General features: G+C 38.8%; 4 protein-coding genes across 4 annotated transcripts; 2 read left to right on the forward strand and 2 right to left on the reverse strand.

Moving 5' to 3' along the window:
• Positions 1 to 318: 318 nt before the first annotated feature.
• On the reverse strand, positions 319 to 720 carry LOC116194410 (SKP1-like protein 1A). The gene has a single exon (XM_031523220.1). It carries the CDS (start codon positions 694 to 696, stop codon positions 451 to 453), a length of 246 nt encoding a protein of 81 aa, XP_031379080.1. The 5' UTR covers positions 697 to 720; the 3' UTR covers positions 319 to 450.
• A 781-nt stretch (positions 721 to 1501) lies between these two features.
• LOC116193783 (uncharacterized protein At2g29880-like) lies at positions 1502 to 2815 on the forward strand. The gene is made up of 4 exons (XM_031522531.1): positions 1502 to 1858; positions 1946 to 2411; positions 2624 to 2676; positions 2768 to 2815. Exons 1-4 carry the CDS (start codon positions 1502 to 1504, stop codon positions 2813 to 2815), a joined length of 924 nt encoding a protein of 307 aa, XP_031378391.1.
• A 4460-nt stretch (positions 2816 to 7275) lies between these two features.
• Positions 7276 to 12265, reverse strand: LOC116194411 (methionine--tRNA ligase, chloroplastic/mitochondrial). Its single transcript, XM_031523221.1, has 12 exons — positions 11720 to 12265; positions 11195 to 11338; positions 10968 to 11117; positions 10705 to 10872; positions 10196 to 10320; positions 9913 to 10006; positions 9511 to 9609; positions 8944 to 9124; positions 8515 to 8630; positions 8234 to 8389; positions 7983 to 8111; positions 7276 to 7886 (listed from the first exon to the last, which is right to left on the reverse strand). The coding sequence occupies exons 1-12, from the start codon at positions 12011 to 12013 to the stop codon at positions 7737 to 7739; spliced, it is 1806 nt and encodes a 601-aa protein (XP_031379081.1). The 5' UTR covers positions 12014 to 12265; the 3' UTR covers positions 7276 to 7736.
• A 4567-nt stretch (positions 12266 to 16832) lies between these two features.
• Positions 16833 to 23491, forward strand: LOC116194412 (aspartic proteinase-like protein 2). Its single transcript, XM_031523223.1, has 10 exons — positions 16833 to 17165; positions 17585 to 17714; positions 17793 to 18040; positions 18393 to 18620; positions 19332 to 19491; positions 19575 to 19648; positions 21085 to 21172; positions 21562 to 21637; positions 22398 to 22469; positions 23009 to 23491. The coding sequence occupies exons 1-10, from the start codon at positions 16888 to 16890 to the stop codon at positions 23158 to 23160; spliced, it is 1506 nt and encodes a 501-aa protein (XP_031379083.1). The 5' UTR covers positions 16833 to 16887; the 3' UTR covers positions 23161 to 23491.
• Positions 23492 to 24444: the final 953 nt, after the last annotated feature.

Here is a 24444-nt window from a genome sequence, read left to right on the forward strand (position 1 = left end):
TACTCTAATTCATCGACTTAATAAAACCTTGTTATTTTGGTGAAATAGACAAGCATTGTCAAACCGGAACAAGCTCAAATATCATGAGAAGTCACGCACGTCACAAACAGCAACCTTAAAATTTAAGTAGGCAACAACTGAAAAGACTCGAAAGAATTCAACAGTTAATAATTACTCCTCAGCTCCACCAAATTGTTTTTTATAACTACGATGAAAAAGGCACCTCATCAAACTAATCTAGAAGCTTAATTGCAGGCCGGAAGATGAAAAAAAATGTCAACGGCAAGAAAAGCAAAATCAAGCAGCACAAAGAACACGCAAGAACAACACTCATAACTCATCCACCAAAAAACATATGTTCATCACAAATTTACCGGCCTCTGCAATTATCGAAGTTATGAGAAACGTCGACATCACAAACAATCAATTGAAATTTCAGCAATTAGGGTTCTAAGAGAGCAGCAACTGACCGACCAGAATCAGATCGAAGAGCGTGGCCTGATCGACCTTGACGAAATCAGCGTCCCACGCCTTGAGTTCGTCCTCGGCGGCGGTGGCGGGGGAGGGGCGGTCCTCGGACTTGCTCTCGGCGGCGGCCTCAACGTGCTTCTTGCAGTACTCGACGACCTTGGCGAGGATCTTGCTGGTGACGTTGGGGAGGGGGATCCCGTTGTCGGCGCAGTCGTCCTCGATCATGTGCCTGATGGTCTGAGGACGGTCGGAAACGAGAGGCGAGCGACGGAGAGGAGCTGAGACGAGACCGAGAGGCGATTTGATTTAGGTTACAGAGTAAGTAACAGAGTTCCTGTCATCCTCCCGACTCCTGAGCACTAACTTTACTCTTTTTTTTTTTAATTAATAATCATCATCCGGTTCCGGTTCCGGTTCTGGATACCCTGTAAGTGGAACCGGAACCGGAACCGGATTTCACCGGTTCTTGATTTTGATACCCGGACCCTACTCTATTTTCAATACGAGGTACCCGGAACCTACCCGACCGATACCCGGTATCCGTGCACACCCCTATTGTCAACTGCATAATTTCATTAGGAGAGAGATGGCTTTTGATCATATGGAAGACTAACTGAATGAAACAGTTGTTGACAAACCTAATGAGGATGTTGATCATATTTTCAAGATTCAAACATCAAATGTTTGGAGTAATTGGAGGAAACAATTGGTAACTGAGATATTTAATGAGTGGAACTCATCTACTACATAGTTATATGTTGTGATTAGGAATTGTAATGTAAACTTTGAGGAGTTGTTTTTTCATTTGTTGCGGGATTGTATGTTGTATTCTAATTACTTTCTGAAAACAATGTCATGGATCTATTTCAATGCACATGCTTTTGAATTTATGAAAGTCTTATTTCCCCTTTTCATATGTATATATATATATATATATCTTTTTTGCATATATTCACTTAATACAGCTCCTTATTAGTATATAATAAGCCAAATAACAATTTATTTCATGTATGTCCTTTTGGTATAGAAAATGGAAGACAATTTTGCTTCTGTTAATTCCCAGGTAAGCAAGAGTGGCAAAAGGAAATGGACTATGGCTGAGGATGCAGTCATTATATCTTATATGATTGACCTAAGGAATATGGGCACCCACAATGCCGACATAGGGTTTAAGTCTGGCTACTTGCCAGAACTTGAGAAAATGCTTTTGGAAAAGCTCCCGAATTGCGGTATCAAGGCGAGACCTCACATTGAATCTCGATTGAAAACACTGAAAAAGAAATGGGCTATCGTGTATGATATGATGCTTAATATTTCAGGCTTTGGATGGGATTCAACACGAAAGATGGTAACAGCGGAAGACGATGTTTGGGAGGCTTATGTTGCGGTAACAAATACTTTATCTATTTATTTCGATATTCTATCGTCATGTTTATGTATAATGTTACTAACACTTTATTGTTTCTATTTTTAGACTCACAAAGAAGCCGCTCCATTTAGACTGAAAAGTTTTTCACATTTCGAAGAATTATCTATAATATATGCGAAGGATCGAGCTATTGGAAAGGATGCTCAAGCTGTTGAAGATATTCTGAAAGAGTTTGAGATTGAAGATTTGACTGCAGTAACCGAAGAAGCGGATGTGAATACTTCAAATGAAAATAAATCTGCTAATGCAAATACCATTACATCAGGAGATGTTTCTCGTGCTAATCTGCCACCAACAGAGGACCCAGGAAGTGTTTCTTCGGGAAAAAAGTGGAAAAAGAATGAAGGGGACTTCTCAATAATTTCTCAGGCCGTGAATACTATGGCATCGGACATGAACGAGGCTTGCATGATGCTCTCAAAGAGTATTCACTCTGACATTGTTCAAGAGAAGTTCCTTGAACTTCCTGGAGCTCTTCGTAGTGTTGATGGCTTTATTTCAGCACAAGTGCGTATGGCTATTCAAAAGTTCGAAAACCATCCGAATTATATAATGTTATTTTTTAGTACCGACTTAAAATACCGCTTGGAAATGGTTCAAGATTTCCTTGTAAATCACTAAAGTAGGACAAGCTAAACTTCTTCGTGGAGTTTTTTGGGATCTTGGTATTTATATTTTCAGAAATATATGTTCAGTGTTGTTTTGGTATTTATATTTTCGCAGCTATCTTTTTGAGTGGTGTCATGCGCCCCAGCTCGAGATCTGAGATTATCAAGGTACGAACCCACGTTCTCATTACGAGTTTCACCTGATAATTAAACATTAGCTTAGTTTGAGATCTCATTAATTGGAAGTAATCTTTTGTAGGTGAATTTGCTGGTGTCGAGCTATCTTTTTGAGCGAGTATGCCTGTAGGCAATGCGTTCCCCCCCCCCCATCAAACAGCATGGGAGGTTGATATGTAGCTATATCGTGTTTGGATGTACTAAAATGTTTGTGTGTATGTTTTCCTCCTTTGTTCAATATGTACTGCGTATGTCCCTTTGTTTTGGGAATGAATGTTATACTGTACATGTTAATTGTCAGGCAAAGTGTAACATTTCTCATCTTTGTTCTTATCACATTTTGCCTTGAGCATTTGAGTACGAAATTCGTTGGTCCAAGGAACGAAACTTCTGACTTTATTGTTCTTGACATTGATGAGGATCGCGATATACTTATTATTTTAGGGAGACCCTTTTTAGCCACAGATGGAGCTCTCATTGATGTTGAAAAAAGTGAATTGATAGGCCAACGAATTACACATTCCATGAAAGGCACATCAAAGATTCACCTAAGGCAACGAATTGCAACGTTTTGAAAGAAGATGATGTAGATTTTATTGGATGTCTACATTGACTAGAACCACCTTGGCAAATAGCAATTGAATGGATTGCGCCGCCAATGTTACATCTGAAGATTGTCAAATACTCAACAGGAGAACCGCCATCCTTAGAGCCAGATATGTTACTTAAACATCCAAGTAAATTATTGTAAGGAATACAAAATCCATATGTAAAATTGGCTATTCTTTGTTAATTATTTACTTAATAATTAAATTATAATGTATAGTAATTTTTTATTATAAGAGAACATGTTTTTATTAAGAAAAAAATTTATTAATTATTTAGATAATTATACATATATATTAATAAAAATAGTTATTTCTAATAATTACAATTACAAAATAATATTATTAGTTCATTATTAATAAACATTTAAATATTAATAAATTCACTATTTCTAATTAAAATAATTACTTTTATTAATAATCACAATTTTCAGTAATTTAATTAAAATAATTAATTTTTGAAAATTATTTACTTTGTAATTATTTAAAATGTTTATTTTTTATTAATTATAAAAATTGCAATTAAAGTTATTTATTTATCTTATAAAACCCATTAGATTTAACATGAATGACATTTATGTCTTTTTATACTATTTTTATTTTTTTCATTCCTTATTCAAGCCAACCACATATCATAATTATAATTCTCAGTTTTGCTATTCCCTCCAACAGAATAAAAAATTTCATCAAAATATTTTATTCTTTATCTATTATATTCCATGGCTATTTCATTCAAGCGAATCAAACGTAATCTTAGTAACAAATCAAGCCTTGTAACGCTTAACACTACCATCCACTCAGTGTTTAATTTAGTAGACCCACTTGCAAGCAATGGGATGCTTGCCTGGTGATAAATCCTCAATAGTTCATGTGCCATTTTTCTCCAAAGCACAAATCTCGTCAGTCATGGCAAAACGCCAACGAGGATCTCTAGCCACTTACTTATAAGTACAAGGCTCCAAATCGGAGTCAATAGATGCCAAGAAGGATGAAAAGGAGTCATTAATTGAAGTATAATTAATGAGCTTCTTGATGGGATAGGCCATACTTGAGGATTGCGATTAGACGAGCGAAGTGTGGGGGGAAGCGGTACCTGAGCCGTGTGACAAACAAAGTCACTATAATAAAGTGGCATGTGCCTGGTGCGCGGTGGCGGTGGCGGTGGCGGTTTCTTCACTAGTGGTGCAGGGGGTGGTGAACATGAGGGAGACGAATCAGTTTGAATGAGACGATGACGAGCTGGTCGGGTCTGTGAGAGATGGCGATGGGTACGGGTCGCCAATTTCAGATCTGGACGACGGATGTGGATCTGGGCCTGTGGGCCTGGACTGATGGCGCTCAGTAGAGACAGAAGTCGTTGGGCCTGAACTAGGAGTCGCTGGGCCTGGACTGGAAGTCGCTTGCCCAGGACTGGAAATAAACGGGCCAGGCTGATCCTTCCCATTGGAAAGAAACTCCCCCTGAAATGGAGCTTCCTGGTCTAAGAAACGCACTCTTCATCAATACTGCGTTTGGTTTCAAAGTAAGATTTTAAAATCAGATTTTGATTTTGAAAAAGAGTGATATAAATGGGGTCCACCATTTGACTTTGTATGAATTATTTTGTTTTATTGTGGAAAAAGAATGGTATAAATGGGATCCTCTTTGACTTTGTATAAGTTATTTTATTTTGTTGTGGGTAGAATTAAGTTAAAGTGAGATTTTAAAATCCTACTATAAAACCAAACAAGCCACAAATGTTTCGCTGACTGTGAAGCAAAGGGAAAAATGTTCTTACAAAACCGAACATCTCGAGGCACGAACACTTCTTTACTTTCGAGATCATATAACCTCCACCCATTCTTTCCAAGAGAGTAACCAACAAATATGCATTTCCTGGAACGAGTGTGAAACTTGTCCTTTACACGAGGATGGTAGTGAGCGTAGCACAACGATCCAAAGACCTGCAAGTGTTCATAATTCGGTTTCCTTTTGAAAAGCAGCTCGTACGACGTCTTTCCTCCAAGAATCATGGAAGGGGTGCAATTTATCAAGTGGGATGCCGTTGATACACACTCTTCCCAAAAATCAACCAGCAAAGATGCTTGAAATTGTAAAGCTCGAGCCACATCGAGTATATGCCGATGTTTACGTTCAACCCTGTCGTTTTACTGTGAAGTATATCCACACAAGAGGTTTGATGAACAATACCATGCTCACAGAAATATTCATGGACGTCTCGCAACAAAAATTCGGCACCATTATCTGTTCTGATTACTTTAACCGAATGCTCGAATTGATTTTTGACAAGATTGCAAAATCCGATTAAGTGCTTACGAACTTCAGATTTATCACTCATCAAATATAACCAAGTGCTTCTTCTAAAATCATCCACCAAAGTCAAGAAGTAATGCGCCCCCGAAATTGACGGAGCCTTATAAGGTCCCCAAACATCACAATGCACCAAAACAAAAGGTAGTTCTACTTTGTTCTAACTCAAAGGAAATATGGAGTACTGTTTTACCCGACAGCTGGTATCACAAACGACACCGCTTGATTTATTCATGCAGATACCAGTACCATCAAAATAAATACTCTGCGAAGGATGGCCCAAACGCATGTGCCAGATGTCGGAGTCATCCGTCTTCACTCGAAAAGCTTGATCCGCCGCCGCCACTTGACACAGGTACCATACCCCCGTGAGGCTTACCGGTCCAACCATTCTCCTCTGGATATGGTCCTGTATGAGACAAAGTCCATCGTCGTAATGAACGTCATATCCAAAATCAGAACATAATTTCATCGTAACTGATATCGGATTGCATTTAATATCAGGCACCACGAGGACAACTTCAAGAATAAATTCACTGCCAAAATTGATTTTACCAACACGAGTGGCTCGACTCACTCCATTAGGAACATGAATAAGTGGCTCATTCGAAATAGCGACAACCGACGTTTTCGCGTGGACAAAATTCTTACCAGAGAGTGGTTCAGAAAAGGCTCTTATCTGAGCCAATTAGCGCAAACAGGTTCTGAAGCTCTTCTCGAGAAAATCGCGGAATAATGCCTCCTGTAGTGCTCGGGTCAGATTGCTGAGATGAATTAGCCCAGATGGGCCCGGCTTGATTCTGTTGGGCTGGAGCTAAATTGGGCCTCCACTGATTCTGCTGGGCTGGTCCGAGTTAGGCCTCCAGGCTCCGCTACTCTGGCCCGATCTATTGTATTGCTGACTCGACCCGTGACGTTGCTTTCCACTCCATCCCTTCCGCTGGTTGCCTTGTCCATTCACCTGATAACAAGTAGCCCATATATGCCCGAGACGACCACAATAATCACATTGAGGGCGAGGCTTCCCCCCTGTGTTTAAATCAGAGGAGAAATTATTCGAACCAGCAGAAGCATCAGCTGGTTTAGCTGCAAACGCAAGACTGTCTTGGCTCGCGCTCCTCACCGTTCCGTGCCACTAATTTTTGCATCTCCTCGTGAGCGACCGTGGTGAAAATCTTGTTGATGTTAGGTAGCGGCTCTGAGGTCAGGATGTTCGACCAAATAGAGGCATAAGCACTGTCAAGCCCCATAATGAACTGGTGAGCATTTTCTTCCTCACGTTGAGCCGCAATTTGCGCTACAGCATGACACGGTACAAATCGGAACGTCGATATACACATCCAACTCGTCCCACAGCTTCTTCAACAATGAGTAATAATCCACAACAGCCCTTCCACTAGTGAGACAAATTTCAGCTAGAACTGAGAAGAGACAAGACGGTCGGTCGCATTACCAATGCTCTGATACCATATCAAAATGTTGAATTGAGAATGCAAACTCGAAGATTTCATTCATGCCTCTCCGTAGTATATACATAGACTACAGAGACCTAGAAAATAAGGAATAAAATATTCTTACTGTAAAATACATCCAATAATTATGGTACATGAATACATAATACAACTTTCCTTCGAGAAGGAAATCTTCCCAAAATAGGGTTGATACGGTTTTATAATTCTATGAATGTGTGTTCCTGTTAGTATCTGCCAAGGATTCTGTTTCTTGGCGGGAGGTTTTCAAATTTCCCTCTGTTCACTGTCTTCTACAATTTCAGTTTGCACACCAATTTAATCACCCTGCCCCCTGAATCTAAGGTCCGCATATTCTAGTTCCGGACCACATGGCCCGGTTTGCACACCCAAATGCACCAACTTCAGGGTACATATAAGCAATTTAGAGCAATCATAACAAGATTCGAACGACTGCACTGACTTCAACATGCATATCAGCTAATCAGAGCAATCACAGCAAAATTTTATCGAATTGACTTCGTTCTCATTTGCAGAATACATCATTCCTGAATCAAGAGTACCAACTCAAGAATTGAACGGTGGTCATTTGGAAGAGAATGCTGAGTTAATTAGATTCATCTATCTGCTCAAATTGACCTAAAAAGCTTAGGCTACTTCTCTGAACTTAAGCTGCCTCTTTTAACTTCTTTTTGCCACTCCTTGAGCCTACTGCAGCCTTACCTTCCTCCTCTGTCTGGGTCTCGATTCTTGCGAAAACCGGTTTTGGTTGGGCCATCACCTGGCCGCACTTTAGTCCGCCCCACTTGGTGTCAACCTGCAATACGAGAATTTTCGAAATATAGTCATCAGCCACAGAAGGAATTGAACCAGACTAGAATTGATAGAGATGGAGAGAGAGAGAGAGAGAGACCCAAGTAAGAGCATTGAACTGGTCCTCTGAGTAACCGAGCTGTTTATATATTCTGAGACACAAACTCGGAGCAACTGGGGCTAGCGTGACCGCTATGATCCTCATCACTTCCAAAACAACCACTAGATCCTAACATTGGCAAACGTTGATAGTCAACGTCAAATATTTATGAAAAACCAAAATGACCAGCCACATAAAGTGAAACAATTTTTTCAGTTGTTCTGGTAATGAACTTCCATGTGAATAGCTACCTTGGCCGCAGCTTCAGAAGCGGGGCCCCCTTGCTTGAAGAGTGACCACGGTGCTCGTTCATCGACATAAGAATTCCCTGCATTACCAATTTCAAGAACAGCCTCACAAGCTGAGGAGAGTGAGAGGTTTTCATAGTGAACCCGAGCCCTTTCAACCTGCAAATGGAAGAGAACTCAAAATGAGGGTCCTTTTTTTAGAAGGTTTAACACCTATCAAGCATTCTTCGTGGGAAAAATTATTAATCAAGAATGATATACTGAAGAACGTGTGCAAGAATTACCAAAGTCTCCACGGTTTCTCTAAATGAAGTTCCCTCTGCAGCCACAGCTGAATCAACCACCAAAGTGGATTGGCAATTCTTTCTGAGAAGCCCAAGGGTGCGGTTCAGAAGATTCCCTAAGAGAAGGAATCAATTAATGATCAATTTTTTTAACTTGCATAAAGACTGGACTTATTAAAAGAAATGGTCTGAATAAGTCAGTGCCTCGTCATAGATATAATCAAAAATATATTCCTTCAGAACGGATCAACTACGGACATTGATTGACACTTGATTTCCATATTGTCCAAGGACTCACAGTAATCAAATGATTGGTCCAGCCTGAAGAAATCTCTTTCAGAACAAGTCCAGGTAAGAATCTCTTCACTTTCAGGCTTTACCCACAAATAGTGGAGCGACACAAGAATATCAGAGTGAAGATGCTAGTACCTATGGTATTGGCAAGATGTGCATTGACGATATTGATGAATCGGTCCTCTGAGTAGTCCCCATCACTCCCAAATTCTACTTCTCGGAGGAAGAAGTACCTGACTGCATCGGATCCAAATCTCTGAACCAAATCGTTTGGTTCAAGCGTGTTTCCCAGAGACTTGCCCATCTTCATCCCATCCTAAAATTTTATAAAGATAATAAAGAATAGCTGCATGAAATGAAAATTAGGTATAAGAAAAAAATCTAAAACAATTCTTATTATAATCTTATGAAAACCTAGGGAGTTATGTTTGACCTCATAACGTTGCACCCTATAACAATAAAACAAAAATAAAAAACCAATCACTGAGTCAAAATGAGAATCTAAACAAGATAAATAGTTCTGATTTGAAGAAAGAAGAGAGAGCAAGATTCCTACGAGTCGGTTTGCACATACACTAGTTGATAGTAAAATCATCATTCATGAACAAAAAAGGGATTTTCATGGCATAAGATAACTGGAACAACAGCTTCGAACCATTAGAATCAAATTAAATATATGTAGCTAGTAAACAAGAAAATTACTTTTGTCAAGAATCCATGTCCGAACACCATCTTCGGAAGGCTTAAACCAGCAGACATAAGCATAGCGGGCCAGTAAACTGCATGAAATCGTAGTATATCCTGCAAAGGAAATGGTACATGTCATGCTCACATAACTTATTATACTCTTGAAATTACAATTCCGAATGCTCAACAACAGCTGTAAATGATAAATAAGAACTGGACTCCCAGAAAAGTACCCAGACAATAATCCATGGCTAATTACTTGGTTCGTAGTAGCAAGACATTCAACACTTTCTATCAGAATTTAGAGCTCGACTATAATTGGACAAATTATCTCACAAATACAAATCCAATAATCAAAACTCATATTATGCCTTCACGTAAGTAAAGCATTCCTGGAAAACAAAGCATATCTCAGACCTTGCCAATCAAATGCAATGAAGCCGGCCAACCAGAGGAAACAGCAAGTTCCAGATCAGGTCGTTCTTTCTCCTCTGATAGTGCTGATATGTAACTGGTGGAAGGTAGAGAGAGAATTATTAAAACTGTATCTATGAATGATGCCAATAATAGAAGTGCTGAATTCTTTCTTTTCCCTTGTATAACGAAAATGAATTATTTATTATAAAAAAGAAGAGACTTTGCACTTGTACTTAATTTTTCCAAGTTAAATATTGCGATTTTGAGTTAAAAGAACAGTTACCCCAACAAAGCATCAAACCAGACGTATATGGTTTGCTTCTCATCACCAGGTACTGGAATACCCCACTCCACTGATGCACGGGAGATGGAAAAATCCTTTAAGCCACTTCTAATCCAACTTTGCACCTGGCAAAATTTTATAGGAAATATCATATTAAAGATGAGGATAATTTTTAGTTACTCACGATTCTTTACTAAATAATCCTGGAGTATTCCTTGAAGATGTTATCACCAAAAGATAGAGTTAGATTCAGTGCTTTCCACTGGCATCAGCAATTTAAGGTTGGACGGATAGTAGAGATTAAAGACCTATAATTTCTGATGACGTATGACAATTTGAAGCCCATATTCCAATCTAAGCTGTCGACAAGTATCTCGATCACCATAACTCGCAGTGTAAGCAACCACAAAAGAACTATAATGCATTTTGATTAGCTTTTCTTTCCCTCTCATAGTCTCACACATTCAAGCAGACTAGTCCTCTGATCCATGAGCAGCATAGACAATCACCTCATTTAGACGGAAAGATGGCTGCACTAAGTCTGGGTTTTGAACTAAAGTTTCTTCCAATAATTTCTGATACTTTGATAAGGCAAAGAAATAGTTATCCTCCTTCCTTCTAACACATGGCTTTAGATGCATTGGGCAGCAACTGTTTTCGAGCAAATCCTTCTCATCCTGTAAAATGACAAGTAATTAGCATTAGTAAAATCTGTTGAACCACAATCATGAATCAAAGAAGTTTGGTTGTCAAAATAAAAGAAGACTCAAACCTTGTACTCCTCGCAATTGACACAGTAGAGCCCCTCATAGTCTGCTTTGTAGATATCACCTTTTGCGAGGACTCGGGAGTAGAATTGCTTCACAATAGCCTCATGCGTAGGGTCAGTCGTCCTTATGAACTTGTCATAACCTATCTCTAACTGCAACAAGAGACCGAGCAGCCTGAGATTAATCCAACTTGGCGAACAACTAAACAATGTGGTAGGGCAAAAATTACATCTTTCCATAGCGACTTGTAAGCTTGCGAGATAACATCGCAATGTTCGCCTGGGCTGGAACCCTGGGCACTGGCGGCTGTAGCAATCTTCTCACCGTGCTCATCAGTGCCTGTGATGAATATAACTTTCTTACCTAATAGCCTCTGCCATCAAAACCGGATAGGACTAGTAAGAACTAATGAACCGGTACCAAAGTAATGCATAGCCGATAGCATAAGTCATGTTAACAATTACAAAGAGAAGGAGAAGTTCAGTTTCATCGACCTATTATCATCAACTCAACTCATGCAGTTGCAGACCTTCCCTAGATGATTTAACAAGGATAAACTCGAAGTCGCGATCGAGTTCTAGATAAATATTCAATTCATAAACTGGTCTAGATTACATAACTATGATCTAGCAAATATGTTACAACCATTACCCCATTCATCCATAGCTTCATTGATACTGATAGCTAAAGGACAAAGAAGCTGCAGAAATCTCAAAACACGGATAGAGAGAGAGAGAGAGAATGCTGGGCAGACCTGAAAACGAGCAATAGCATCGGCTGCAATGGTGGTGTAGGCGCTGCCCATGTGGGGAGGGGCATTAACGTAATAGAGTGGGGTCGTCAGGACAAACGTGTCAGACGCTGCTGAGCCGTTGCTGGAATTGGTACAGTACAGAGCTCCATCGGCAGCTGGAGAAGGAGCAGAAAAGAAGAGACTTTGAGGGAGACGGAGCCGAGTCCTGAGGTGGGCAGCTCTGAAATTCGTCCCTTGACGAGGATTCAGTAGCCACAAGCTGTTTTGGAAGCTGCAGTTCATCCCGGCCGCCATTGCAGGGGGACTTCTTTGCTCTCAAAGGAGCAGCACAGCAGCTCGAGCTTGGGGTCCGACTGAGAGACTGTGTCAGACGAGCGAGCTAGCGCAAGAGATCGAGCTCGGTGGGTTAAGCCGCTAAGGTCATAGCTAGGGCTCGGTGAAGCTGCTACGACCGGCGACTAGGAGGAGGAGCACAGCAGCAGCTAGAGCTCGAGGTCCGGGTCCCGGAATGAGAGAGAGAGAGACCAGAGACGAGAGGCAGAGGCGGCGACTGAGAGGTTAGGGGAGAGAATAAGATAGGAGAAATGATAATCTGGGAAGGAACTACCGTGCATCTAAAAAATAGACCGTTGGATTATAACTTTGACAGATCTGAGCCCTTAAATAAATTTCTTCTGCAGCGCCGAATTAGTCGCCATAGAAAATTATGGTTGCGTTTGGTTTCATAGTAAGATTTTAAAATTAGATTTTGATTTTAATTTTGAGTGGAATAAATGGAGCTCACCTTTAATTTTGTATGAGTTATGTTATTTTGTTATGGAAAAAAGTGATATAAATGGGATCCACTTTTTGATTTTGTATGAATTATTTTGTTTTGTAGTGAGTAGAATTAAGTTAGAATTATGATTCTAAAATATTATCCTAAAATCAAACCAGTGAGGGACCGTCCATCTTCTATTCCTCGCGTTCTCTGCTTTGCTTCCTTCCCTCCTCTGCATTCTGCAGCTTTGCTCCTGCAATCCACCGGTTGGAGCATCGGTGAATGTTCTCTTGCAAAATGTTCGAAATAGATCGACGAACCTAATCACTATTATATTTACCTCTTACACTCCGAAATCAGTCTTATATTCCTGCAATTGTCAATCTCTAATCTCGTCACCCGAAATCTATATCTACATCTATATATTAGGCTAAAGGAGAGTAATAAAAGAACTCTCACATGCCTCCACATATCATTCTAAAAATGAAAGAAATATATTGCTTTAATTTATTAGAAGAAAAGAAATATTCTATATATATACATATTAAAAAATAATAATTAGGTTGAGAGATTTTAATAATCTAATATTTTCTAAATTGCAATAGGTTTCTACTTTAAAATTTAATGGTTTAAATAATTTACTTTTTTAAATATCGATAAGGATAATTTCATATTGAACGATAAATTTAGTTGTGTTTAATTTACCCCTCGTTGGCAGTTTGCCACTACGCCCCAAACACATGGATAAATTGAGAAGTGTCGCCATCGATGCAGTGTTAACTTTGGACGGGTAAGTGTTCATAAGGTACACGATTAGTTACGCTTGGAACTCAGAAAGTTCGAACCTTTTATGGGGAACATTTGGTCTAAGATAATATTGCATTCCCATAACATTCTATATCTTCTGCAATTGCTGGTCTGTTTTCTCAAGCTATATCCTAATTTTCCCCTTGATTTCATTTCCCATACTGGCGCAGTATAATCTTAGAATGGATACTATGCCTCTGTACACATTTGGTGAATGGATTACGGAGAATATTTCTTCTATCTCCATCAATTTATAAAAATTTTAACCAAAAAAATAGAAGAGTGCGACATTTGTTTAGTTAATTGAATCGATTTCCTAAATTTTGCTGCAATTGGTTCAGGCGAGCAGTGAATAATAAAAAAATATTTTCATTTTCGTCTGTTGAACTTCAAAATCTGAAACTTGGTGGTATAGTCTTTGTAAGTATAATATATTTTAGGTTATTGCTATCCATCTACTCAATACGAAATCAGATGAACTGAATAAAGCATGACATAAAGAAAGTGCTTTTTTCACTTTATTACGGTTTCTCTAATGATTGTGTGGATGCGGGAAAATTAGATGGATGTGAATTTACATGGTCAAAGTGATGGAGAAGTTGCAGGAAGAAAGAGGGAAATGGTAACCATAACACGAATATATGATTTGGGAACAACATGTTCAATTAAGTTTCTATATAACATAAACTTTTAGATTTACTTCTTGTTGAGCAATATTTTTTGTTTTTCAAAATTAAGCACATGCGCAGAATCGATGTGCAGGGGACAGAGCAATAAAATTATTTAAAAGTTTCAGTCGAGCGGTTGCGGACATTGGATTCGGGAGTTTGCTACATCTCAAAAGTAAGTTGAATAAAGGATCATGTGAGTGGCTGTTAAGTACGTGGAATCTCGGTACAGGTGAGTTGGTTATTCATTACACTAAAAGGGCAATCCTGTACCAAAAGGGGCGATAGTCTAATGATTTTAAACTCACTCTCGTATGATTTGAAAACCCCCATATCTCAAGATCGAATCCCCTGAGAACATATGCTAGGGTGGACTCTTTGGCTTCGGTCTTGGGTCATCTCCGGCTTTTGTGAACTATACTAGATCCCTGGTGGTGCTACGCTGACGGGGCCAATGCTTGCGCTGATTGTTCAGTTCGTCTGATATATTCGCGGTTGAACACAACAGCCTCAACATTGTGGAGTGGGAGCGGCAATATTGCCATCACTGCTGCCTACCATTTTTTATTTAGCAAAAAAAAAAGAAGGCTATCTTTGTGGGGATGTGGAAGATATTAGAATAGTGCTCAAAAGCCAATCACATGTTGATATGATTGGATTTATTCAATATATTTTTATGGGTAAATTACACCACACATCATGATTTTTAAAATAATTTCACCACACATCATATTTTTAAAAAATTTTACAGCGCATCACGATTTTTTTTTAAATTTTCACCGCACATCATATCATTATTTTTCCATCCAAAATTAGATTGAATGGTAACATCACGATATCTTCAAGGATAATTTTGAAAAAAAAACTTGAGGGATTTAAAATGGAATAAAATGAAAAATGTAAAAAGAAAAAGAGAGAGGAAGGGACTCAAAAGGGGAGGTCAGCGACTGCAATTGGGGGGTTGAGTCCCCCAAAATTTGGGAAATTTCAGCGGTGGGATCCCCTAAATTAGGGCTGTTGGGGGTGCCCTCGTCGACAATCGATCCCTTGATTGTGGTCGGCTCAGACAAGGCTGGCGACCCCAATTGGGGGGTCGACAGCTAGCAGGAAAGCCCCTGACCCCTCTAATTTGGGGGATCCTAGTGGCAACCCCAATCGAGGGTTGGGCGGCCGACGAGAGCCCCTTCCTCTCTTTTTTTTTATTTGACATTTTTCATTTTATTCCGTTTTAAATATCTCGAGTTTTTTTGGGTACAAAATTGTCCCTGAAAATGTCGTAATGTTACCGTTTAATCCAATTTTGGACGGAAGAGTAACGATACGATGTGCAGTGAAAATTTAAAAAAAATTTCGTGTTGTGTTGTGAAAATTTTTGAAAATATGATCTGTGTTGAAATTATTTCAGAAATCATGACGTATGGTGTAATTTACCATATTTTTATTCATGCATAATAATGATGAGGCATTTATATTAATCACACTAAATTTATTTTAATGGATTACGATGAAACGAAAACAATGATTTTAGGGTCATGATGGGAATATGCCAGTGAGACCTACAATCTATCTAATAAACCCTACTATGAAACATCCCCAGTCATAGGATCACTGAGTAGGGGATCAGTAATACCGGTAAAAATAGTACAATTGTTGCATCTTCTACGTAGAGGTTGACTGATCTCACAGTTACTTATGAGGAGTCATTAATGTAAAAATGTAGGTGCTTATTAGAGATTGGGTTCCCCGAACTGTCTCTCTTAAGAAATGCCGAATGGAAATCTTACATAACATAGATGTCAATATGCAATACCTCAAGTGATAGCAGGAATAAGTAATTCTTAGACCTGAGACTACTATAGCACTTTGTGATTGTTAATTTTATGGTTTTGGTTCATTCCCTAGCATGACACCACGAGACGTGTGGTATTATGGACATAATGAGACTTCCATGGAAGTGGGTGAGTAATCAACTATCTAGTAAGAGGAGACAATTACCTTTTTTTTTTTAGTATTCTCTCGGTAAAATCTCTGGCCAGAGTAGGATGAAAATTAGAAAGTTGTTTCTAACATTTCATCGTAGAGACATTGCTCGAGAATTCGATTACATATGAGTAAGTATTGAGATTTGACATTTCATTCATATTCTAACTTATTCGAGACATTTATAACCGAAGGATTTAATTACGCGGAACTTATCATCAAAGGGTGTTCGATTCTTTTTAATAGAACTCTTCTCCATCTAGGTAGTCATGACACTTTGTTAGAAGTCAATCTCGGCTTGTGGGTCAATTCGATTAAGAGTTAATTGTATAATCTTGTTAAAGGGTTTAATAAGATTAAACTTAATTAATTAAAAATTGTTCTAATAAACTAATAAATTTACTAATACATGGCGATCCACTGCCACCTCAGTGCAGAGCCCAATGGGTACACATATAAGGTTTTTCTTGTAACAAGATTTATTTATTTAAATTCAAATAGAGCAAACAAATTCTGTTAGCACGAAATGTGTTTGGTGCAATCACACCCCTTATTAAGGTAAAGACATTTGAAAGACACTCAATCGTAATAGGACCCATGAAATAGGAATTTCGATTCCGATTAGACGATGACATAAAGCTTATATAAAGCCCAATCGGTTGTCCATAATTCGATGTGCCAAATAAATCAGAGAGTTATTTTTGATGCGCTCCAAAGGGAAGCTGGCTCTACGACCAACAATTTTGCTGGTCGATACGGGTCGTATTGAAACAAAGCTTCCAATATAAGGAGTAAATTAAGATTAATAAAATATGCAGGGGGCAAACTGAGACTGAAGAAAAACTTCAGGGACCAATTGAAATTAGCGGGCAAGACCAGTATTATTAAGAACAGAACGGAGACGAGAGGGATGCTCGCACTGAGAGAGACGGAGCTCTCTTCAATCTCCATTCATGGCGGTCAACAGAACTCCCGCGACCTTGCTTGACTCAGTAGCTCCCCTTCCCTTCTTCTCCCTACCCTTCTTCCTCCTCGCCCTCGTCACCGCAGCGACGGCGAGCGTGAGCTCCAGTGTCTACAACAGCACCGGATTCTTCAGCCTCAAGTACCGATTCGCCGGTCAGGAGCGGTCTCTGAGCGCCCTCAAGGCTCACGATACCCAGCGCCAGCTCCGAATTCTCGCTGGCGTCGATCTCCCGTTGGGCGGAATCGGCCGCCCCGACGCTGTTGGGTACGGCCAATTGAATTTGAACTTCCCTTCCCACTGTCATTTATTTCCTCTTCGCAAAGTTTGGCTTTTTAGGGTTGACTTCGACGTGATTTTGGGTTTCGATCATCTGAGTGTTTAGACTTGCGGCGGTTCTCGTCACTTCATACATGTCAGCTGAAAGAAACTCCATTATTTATTAGATATTTCGGGCATGAAGATATCATACTCTACCAAATTCATGGCTAGAATTGGGAGTGAAATAGTTGTGTAAAGTGATGGCACTTAAAAACTCATGATTAGAAGTGATGATCTCTGATATGATTGATGATCTTTGAGTGTTGAAAGTAGCGAGCAGACTGTTGAGGATCTTCTGGCTTATCGTTTCCTGTAGTGGGAATTTCAAATATGCTAATTAGAATACTTTCCATCGATATTCTTAGGCTATATTATGCTAAGATTGGGATCGGTACCCCTTCAAAGGACTACTATGTACAAGTCGATACTGGAAGTGACCTTATGTGGGTCAATTGCATTCAGTGCAAGGAGTGCCCCAAAAGAAGCTCTCTTGGTGTATGGCCCCGACTTTGACCTCATGTTAGTTTTATCTTTATATTGCTTTGAACTGATTCAGTATTTTATTTCCATTAGATAGACCTCACACTCTACAATGTTGAGGACTCGGACTCTGGTAAATTGGTTCCCTGTGATAACCAATTTTGCTTAGAGGTAAATGGAGGTTCATTGCCAGATTGCAAAGCTAACTTGTCCTGCCCGTATATTGAGATATATGGTGATGGTAGCTCTACTGCGGGGTACTTCATGCAAGATGTTGTACAGTATGCTCGAGTTTCTGGAGATCTTGAAACTACAACGGCCAATGGAAGTGTTATATTTGGGTAAGTAACAAGCTTTCTTATTTGATTCTTGTTCTTGATGCAATTTCTGAGCTGTGATAGACTTCTTTAAGATGAATCTTTAAAAATTCGAATTGAACTGCTATCAAATGGATGTTGGCGCCAGTGGGAAGGAAGTCAACCCTAAACCAAGCTTTACAATATGTATAGGCTCTCAGAAAATTGACGCCATTTTCTTGAAATTATTTCGAGAAAATGAGAAGTGATGCCTGCAACACACCCAGAAAAAAGCTTTTTATTTCAGGTTATTTGTTATGTGTAACTGTGTTATCCGGGAATTCTTTCGAGTTATGTTCATGTACTAATTACAGATAGTTTTCCTGCCTTGCCTTAGATGTGGTGCTAGACAATCAGGCGACCTAAGCTCATCAAATGGAGAGGCACTTGATGGAATTCTCGGTTTTGGAAAAGAAAATGCATCAATGATCTCTCAATTAGCTTCATCCGGGAATGTGAAAAAGATGTTTGCTCATTGCTTGGATGGTACAAATGGTGGAGGCATCTTTGCTATTGGACATGTTGTGCAGCCAAAAGTTAATACAACTCCTTTGGTTCCGAACCAGTATGTGTTACATTTTTGGTTTGAACCACTTATATTTGATGTGTAGTTACCTTGTATTCTATAGATCTTTCTAGCATAATGTCGTATTCTACTTTCTTTTGCATTTTCACATCAGGCTCATCATTCTTTTACTCGTGCTCCCTTCATATGTTAGTGTCTATGCATTCCTCAAGATAATTCATGCTTGAATTATGAGACACAGTGGCTTCTCCAACCTTGAACCATTATCATTTTTTCATCTTATTAGACAGGAGGCCTTTAGTGATAAATATAGCTCCAACCTTTTGCGAGAGCATCTTTCTCGTCATTTATGCCCTTTGATAATTAATTCTAAGAACTTTGTGCACTTCATGAAGGCAGTTATTCTTGTGAAACCTAAAGTACAATATTGATGCCAGTCTTATGGACTTATATCCAACTCAATGAATTCATGATGGCAACTTCTTATTTGTGTTAATAATGAAAGCAGTTCTCATATCCTAAGCATGGCTTGGCTTTTGTTACTATACTTGCTTTTGTTCTCGTGTCCTAGGCATGGCTTCTTTATTTTGATGTTCGATCCTTTTGCTAATTTTTTGGGTTATAACATTACATATCTTTTTCCCCCTAATAGTTATTATGTGCTCATATATTCTTCTTTGGCATTTCAATTCTTATCCAATTTATATTTCTCTCGCTTGTCTTCTTATGAAAACTTTCATTAAATTTCAGGCCACATTACAGTGTTAATATGACCGGTGTTCAAGTGGATTTTGAATTTCTGAATCTCACTAGAGATGTATTCGAGGGAGACAGCAGAGGGACCATACTCGACAGTGGTACAACTTTGGCCTATCTTCCAGAAGTTATTTATGACCTATTAATTAACAAGGTTTGTGAGCAGATAAGAGAAGCCTCTTAACATTCAATGAGTTCATTCAGATTGATTATACTTAATGTGATTTCTCTTCTCAGATTATCTCATGGCAGCCTAATCTGAAAATTCACACAGTTCGTGATGAATACACATGTTTTCAGTTCTCTGAAAGGTAGACTGTTCTTTTTACTTTTTACTTTTTGAAATACATTGGGAACTTGATTTGGCACTTCAAAATGTTGCATAGCTCCTGTTCCTCAAATATTTACCATCAGATCCATAAGCTTGGTGCATGATGGATTCTTCTAAGATGCAAAAGAATAATCATTGGGCAGATCGACTCTAGTTCTATCATTTGATACTCGATCTGGCTAGACGCCCTTCCCTACAGAGGTTCTGGGTAGGATTTCACATTCTAATTCTTAATTGAGACCTTTAACATCGCACCACTAGGGTTTGGATTCTTCAGACATTAAATAGAAAATACCTAAAGTGACTCCACTGTCTGGAAAGCAATCCCACCTGAAATGGTGCACACATAATTAGGGCCCGTTTGGTATGGATTCTGGAATACGAAGTGGAATCGGAATTGGAATGAGGCGGAATTGTAAATAGAATGAATAATTTCATTTTCTGTTTGGTTTAGCACGGAATCGGAGTTTGATTGCATTTCTTGATATTTAGTTTGATAAATCGGAGTCAATATATAAATACATATCAATTACGTGTATATGTCTATATATAAGGTATGCACACATATCGATAGTACTGTATTATATGTTTGTATATATCTATGTGCGCTTATGTATATGATAACATTGGGTGAAGGGCAAAATAAAAGATTAAACTGATTGAAGGAAAAAAAAGAGAGATTAAACTGATTGATGAAAACTTTGATTCCAGGCCTTCGATTCCCTGGGTATGTGGGGGGAATCTGATTCTGACTTTAGGGGGAGTTGAAATCCCTTAATTGGGCAATTGGAAACCGTTTTTCACTTAACAAACGTCTATTCCCTTTCCGATTCTGGGGAATTTTTCAACCAAAACAAACAGCCCCTTAACCGATATCCAACAGATAGACGTGATAAGGCATGACTAGCTAATGGGGCACCAGGAAGAAATTGTATGTAGGAACTCAATTAATTCATAACATGATATAAAAAGGGAAATGTTGGATTCCTTTGTTGCTTGGATGTTATAATACAGCTGAGATAAGCTGAGATAACTTCCTTTCATGAGGAAGTTAAAGAAAGTGATCGTGATTTTTTTTTGGCTCATAAATCCTACAAAGAGCTTGCACATCTGTCATAATCACGAAAAAGCCTTAGATATCTGATGCTCTTGCCTATTGATTTTGAAATGCTTATTGTTAGATGGATTTTGTGCTTCCCTGAGTTGCCGCTTACTATTTTGGGGCTATGCTTTCTCGTTCTACCCCTTCCATGAGTATGATTGCTTGTCAAATGGGCACTTTAATGTCTAAATATGGCTTTATCATAAACGTCAAACCCAGTTATCATACAGAATGATATCATGCATTAGCTTAATAATTGTGATGTCCCCAGTAATTTATTTTTGCAATGATCTTATTATGCTTTTCCATCGCAGTGTTGATGATGGATTTCCTAATGTTACTCTCCATTTTGAAAATTCACTCACTCTCAAGGTTTATCCTCACGACTATCTATTTCCCTATGTAAGTATCATGAGCCACCTTTTTATGTCAGTTCTATAATCCATCTTTGATAGAGAGAACGAAGAAGTCTTCAATTATGCATGTGTACAAATGACTATTGGAACACTGATCAAGGTTTCTTTGTAAAAGAGGATTGTTTCACCATCAGAATAGCTGTATACTATTCTATATGAAGATTCCATGACACCTTCAATGATTAGTTTCATTGCAAGTGAGAGCAGCTTACAAGGAAGTCTACATAGACGGTTTCCTTTTTCTGTCAATACTTTCTTATTTGTAGAAACTTGAGAATAGATCAGTTTAATTTGTAGCTGGTTGAATACCTTTCCAACCTGCCGCATTTTATTCCTACGATCTCTTAGTTCATATAATCTTTGTGGACTTTGTAGGATGGATTGTGGTGTATTGGATGGCAAAACAGTGGTTTGCAGCCGAGTGACCAGAGGAACGTGACACTTTTGGGAGGTATAGTAGGACTTCCTCTGTCAGTTCTCTGCATCCCAGCTTATATTTGGATTTCGTAATAATGTTCCATACATGTTCTTTTTGTTTTTCTTTTTTTTCGTTTTCCCCCAAATGTGTGCTAGGGAAAATGGATCAAGAATATCTTGTCAAGAGAACTTCATGGTGCATATGCTGTTAAGATTTGTTGTTTTGAATCAAATGAAAATATGGTAAAGATTCAAGGGAAAATATGGAGTAGACTGTCCTTCCAGAATATCTGAACATTCATAAGTTTTCATAAATATCAGTAAGATGTGCCTCAAGCTGAATGGTGAAGATCAGTATGTTTATTTTGTGCTTTCATAGTGGGCAAAAATGGTCCTTTTTAATCGTCAAGTGTCTTAACCCTTTCCTGACTAATTGACTTAGCTTCAGAAAAATCAGTATGCTGTCATACTTCACAGAACGTTGTGTTCTGACGTGAGAGTTTATGATAGGCCCATGTCTTTCCCGACTTTATCATCCTTTTCAGTGTACTGGGAATGATACATGTGCTACATTACTGGTTGTGGTGGTATCAGTATCCCACTTGCTCTAAAACACCAACTTTATTATATCTCTGATGGTTTATCTTAGGCAGAAGCAGGAACGTATTCCTAAGGCCTAATTATTTTTAATGCTATGGTTGGTGCATAGGCTATTGATATCATCCGCTTGAGTTGTTTTGGCATCCTGAAATAGTTATGGTGCTATTCTAAAACTTGATAATATCCCATTGCAGAGTTAGTGCTCTCAAATAAGTTGGTGGTGTATGATCTCGAGAATCAGGTCATTGGATGGACAGAATACAACTGTAAGTGACTTACTTTCCTCTGTTGTCTATGGAACTTATATTGTTTTTTAATTTCTTTTGCATGAAAACTTAGGTCAAGGAGTAGTCATTCTGGTCAAATAATGATATCAACATTCTTATTGATCAGAAAAAAGTTAAATATATTTTACTACGTTTGTAAGATAAAAATGGCTGAAAATATGTTAAAAGAAGTTGATTTTAGTCAAAATGTGGGTCGATCCAACCTTCATTCCCTTATTTAAACCACCAACTGTTATTTTTCATTTCTGAATCGTATCAAGTATTTCCTCTTGTCCAAAGTTGCATCAGAGTCAGTAGCAAGATTTTCGTGTTTATATTCGTAAAAGATGAATTTTATTAAGATAGCCTAAATTGACTGTTTACTTGTTCCAACTTGAAATCTGGTTTTCTCATTTATAAGGATTCTTTTTGGGAAGATATTTGCCATAGTGTTAATACTTCATAGGTCCAGTAGATTTTGATGCAATGAAAGATGAATCATTGCCGTCTTCTCCAAAGTGCTATTTGTCTTCTTGCAGGCTCTTCAAGCATCAAACTGCAAGACGATCACAGCGGGACGGTACATCTAGTGGGTTCTCATTACATTTCTTCTGGGTGCTCTCTGCTAAAACCAGGGGCATCGATTACTTTCGTACTGTTAGCGGTACTGCTGCTGATATTAAAATTGTGATTGAAGGCAGAAGCACTTTTCTAATTAAAAGGCCAAGAATTAACATAGGAAAAGGAAATCATTACGAAACTAGTTGGCAAAAATGTGCAGTATGTGCTACTTTGGGTTACTCTGATGGAAAGCTTTCGTGGTTGGCATGAAAGCTTCATAGAAAGGGTATTGTGCTCGACTTCTCCTTTGGCCGAGTTGCTATCCCAGTTATTTTTGTTCCCAAGGGAAGTTTGGTTCTCTTGTATGGTAAGGCTTGTATAGAAACTCTACAGGATTTGTGTTGAAAAGAATTAGTAAACAAAAGAAAACAGAGAGGTCTGCAAATATGTCTTTTCTTGTGTTTGAAGTTTGCAGTAATTGTTCTCCAGTTTACAAGAGGCCAAGTGCCTATTAATATGGGAAAATAAAGGCGCGAAGGTGACACTAATGAGAATATAATTGATCTGATATACTTTCCACATTGGAGCATATCTATCGCGTATGCCTAGTTTGCTGCAGGTATAATATGCCCGACCCGGGGGACCTCTAAGTTATTACCTATTAGTGAATATAAATGCTAATCGATCATTTGACCGAGCAGATTTAATCCCAGTTTCTTGAGATTAATATTTGTTTGGGTAAATTCACTCTGAGAATTTGAAGGACGAATCCCCCGCCTATTTGTATTTCAAAGTTCAAACAATTAAATATAAAATAGTTACGAAATTTAAGAAAAAGGATGACTTACTCAGTCCCCTCTCGATCTTGGGGTGGTAGCCAGCGGGGAGGCCCCCAACCCCAGACCGAGGGGGTCTATATTTCAAGGTCTCTCTTGATCTAGGGGTTGGAGGACCTCCTTGTCAGCCACCGTCTCTATTGGCGAGGTCAAATGGAGGACTCGATCCAAAACCGAGGTTTGAGAGAATTTCATTCTCTCACGTGTTAGGCCACGGGTCCATCTACTTTCTTGCGTAATCCATAAGATGGGAGGTGAAAGTGAGATATCAATTCTTGTGTATGGACATAACATGTGGACATTAGACATTTATATTGTCCAGGGCTAGCATGTGGGCGGATTGGTAAGAGAATATCATGAATCAGACTGAACCTGCACTCGGTCGAAGATATTGGGGTAGTTGAGCGAACTAGTTGCCTAGGCTAACTCCATTCAGATTAATAAATAACTAGGTGATAATTGCGCGTTGTGTGTTGAGGGTAAAAATTCCACACGGAAAAACTAAGAAGAATCCAATGGGTTTATAAGAAATTGAGTATCACAATCTATTAGCTCGAGCTTTTGGATTGGAGATGGGC

Source organism: Punica granatum, chromosome 2, assembly GCF_007655135.1.
Source record: "Punica granatum isolate Tunisia-2019 chromosome 2, ASM765513v2, whole genome shotgun sequence".
In the NCBI taxonomy this organism is placed as follows: domain Eukaryota; kingdom Viridiplantae; phylum Streptophyta; class Magnoliopsida; order Myrtales; family Lythraceae; genus Punica; species Punica granatum.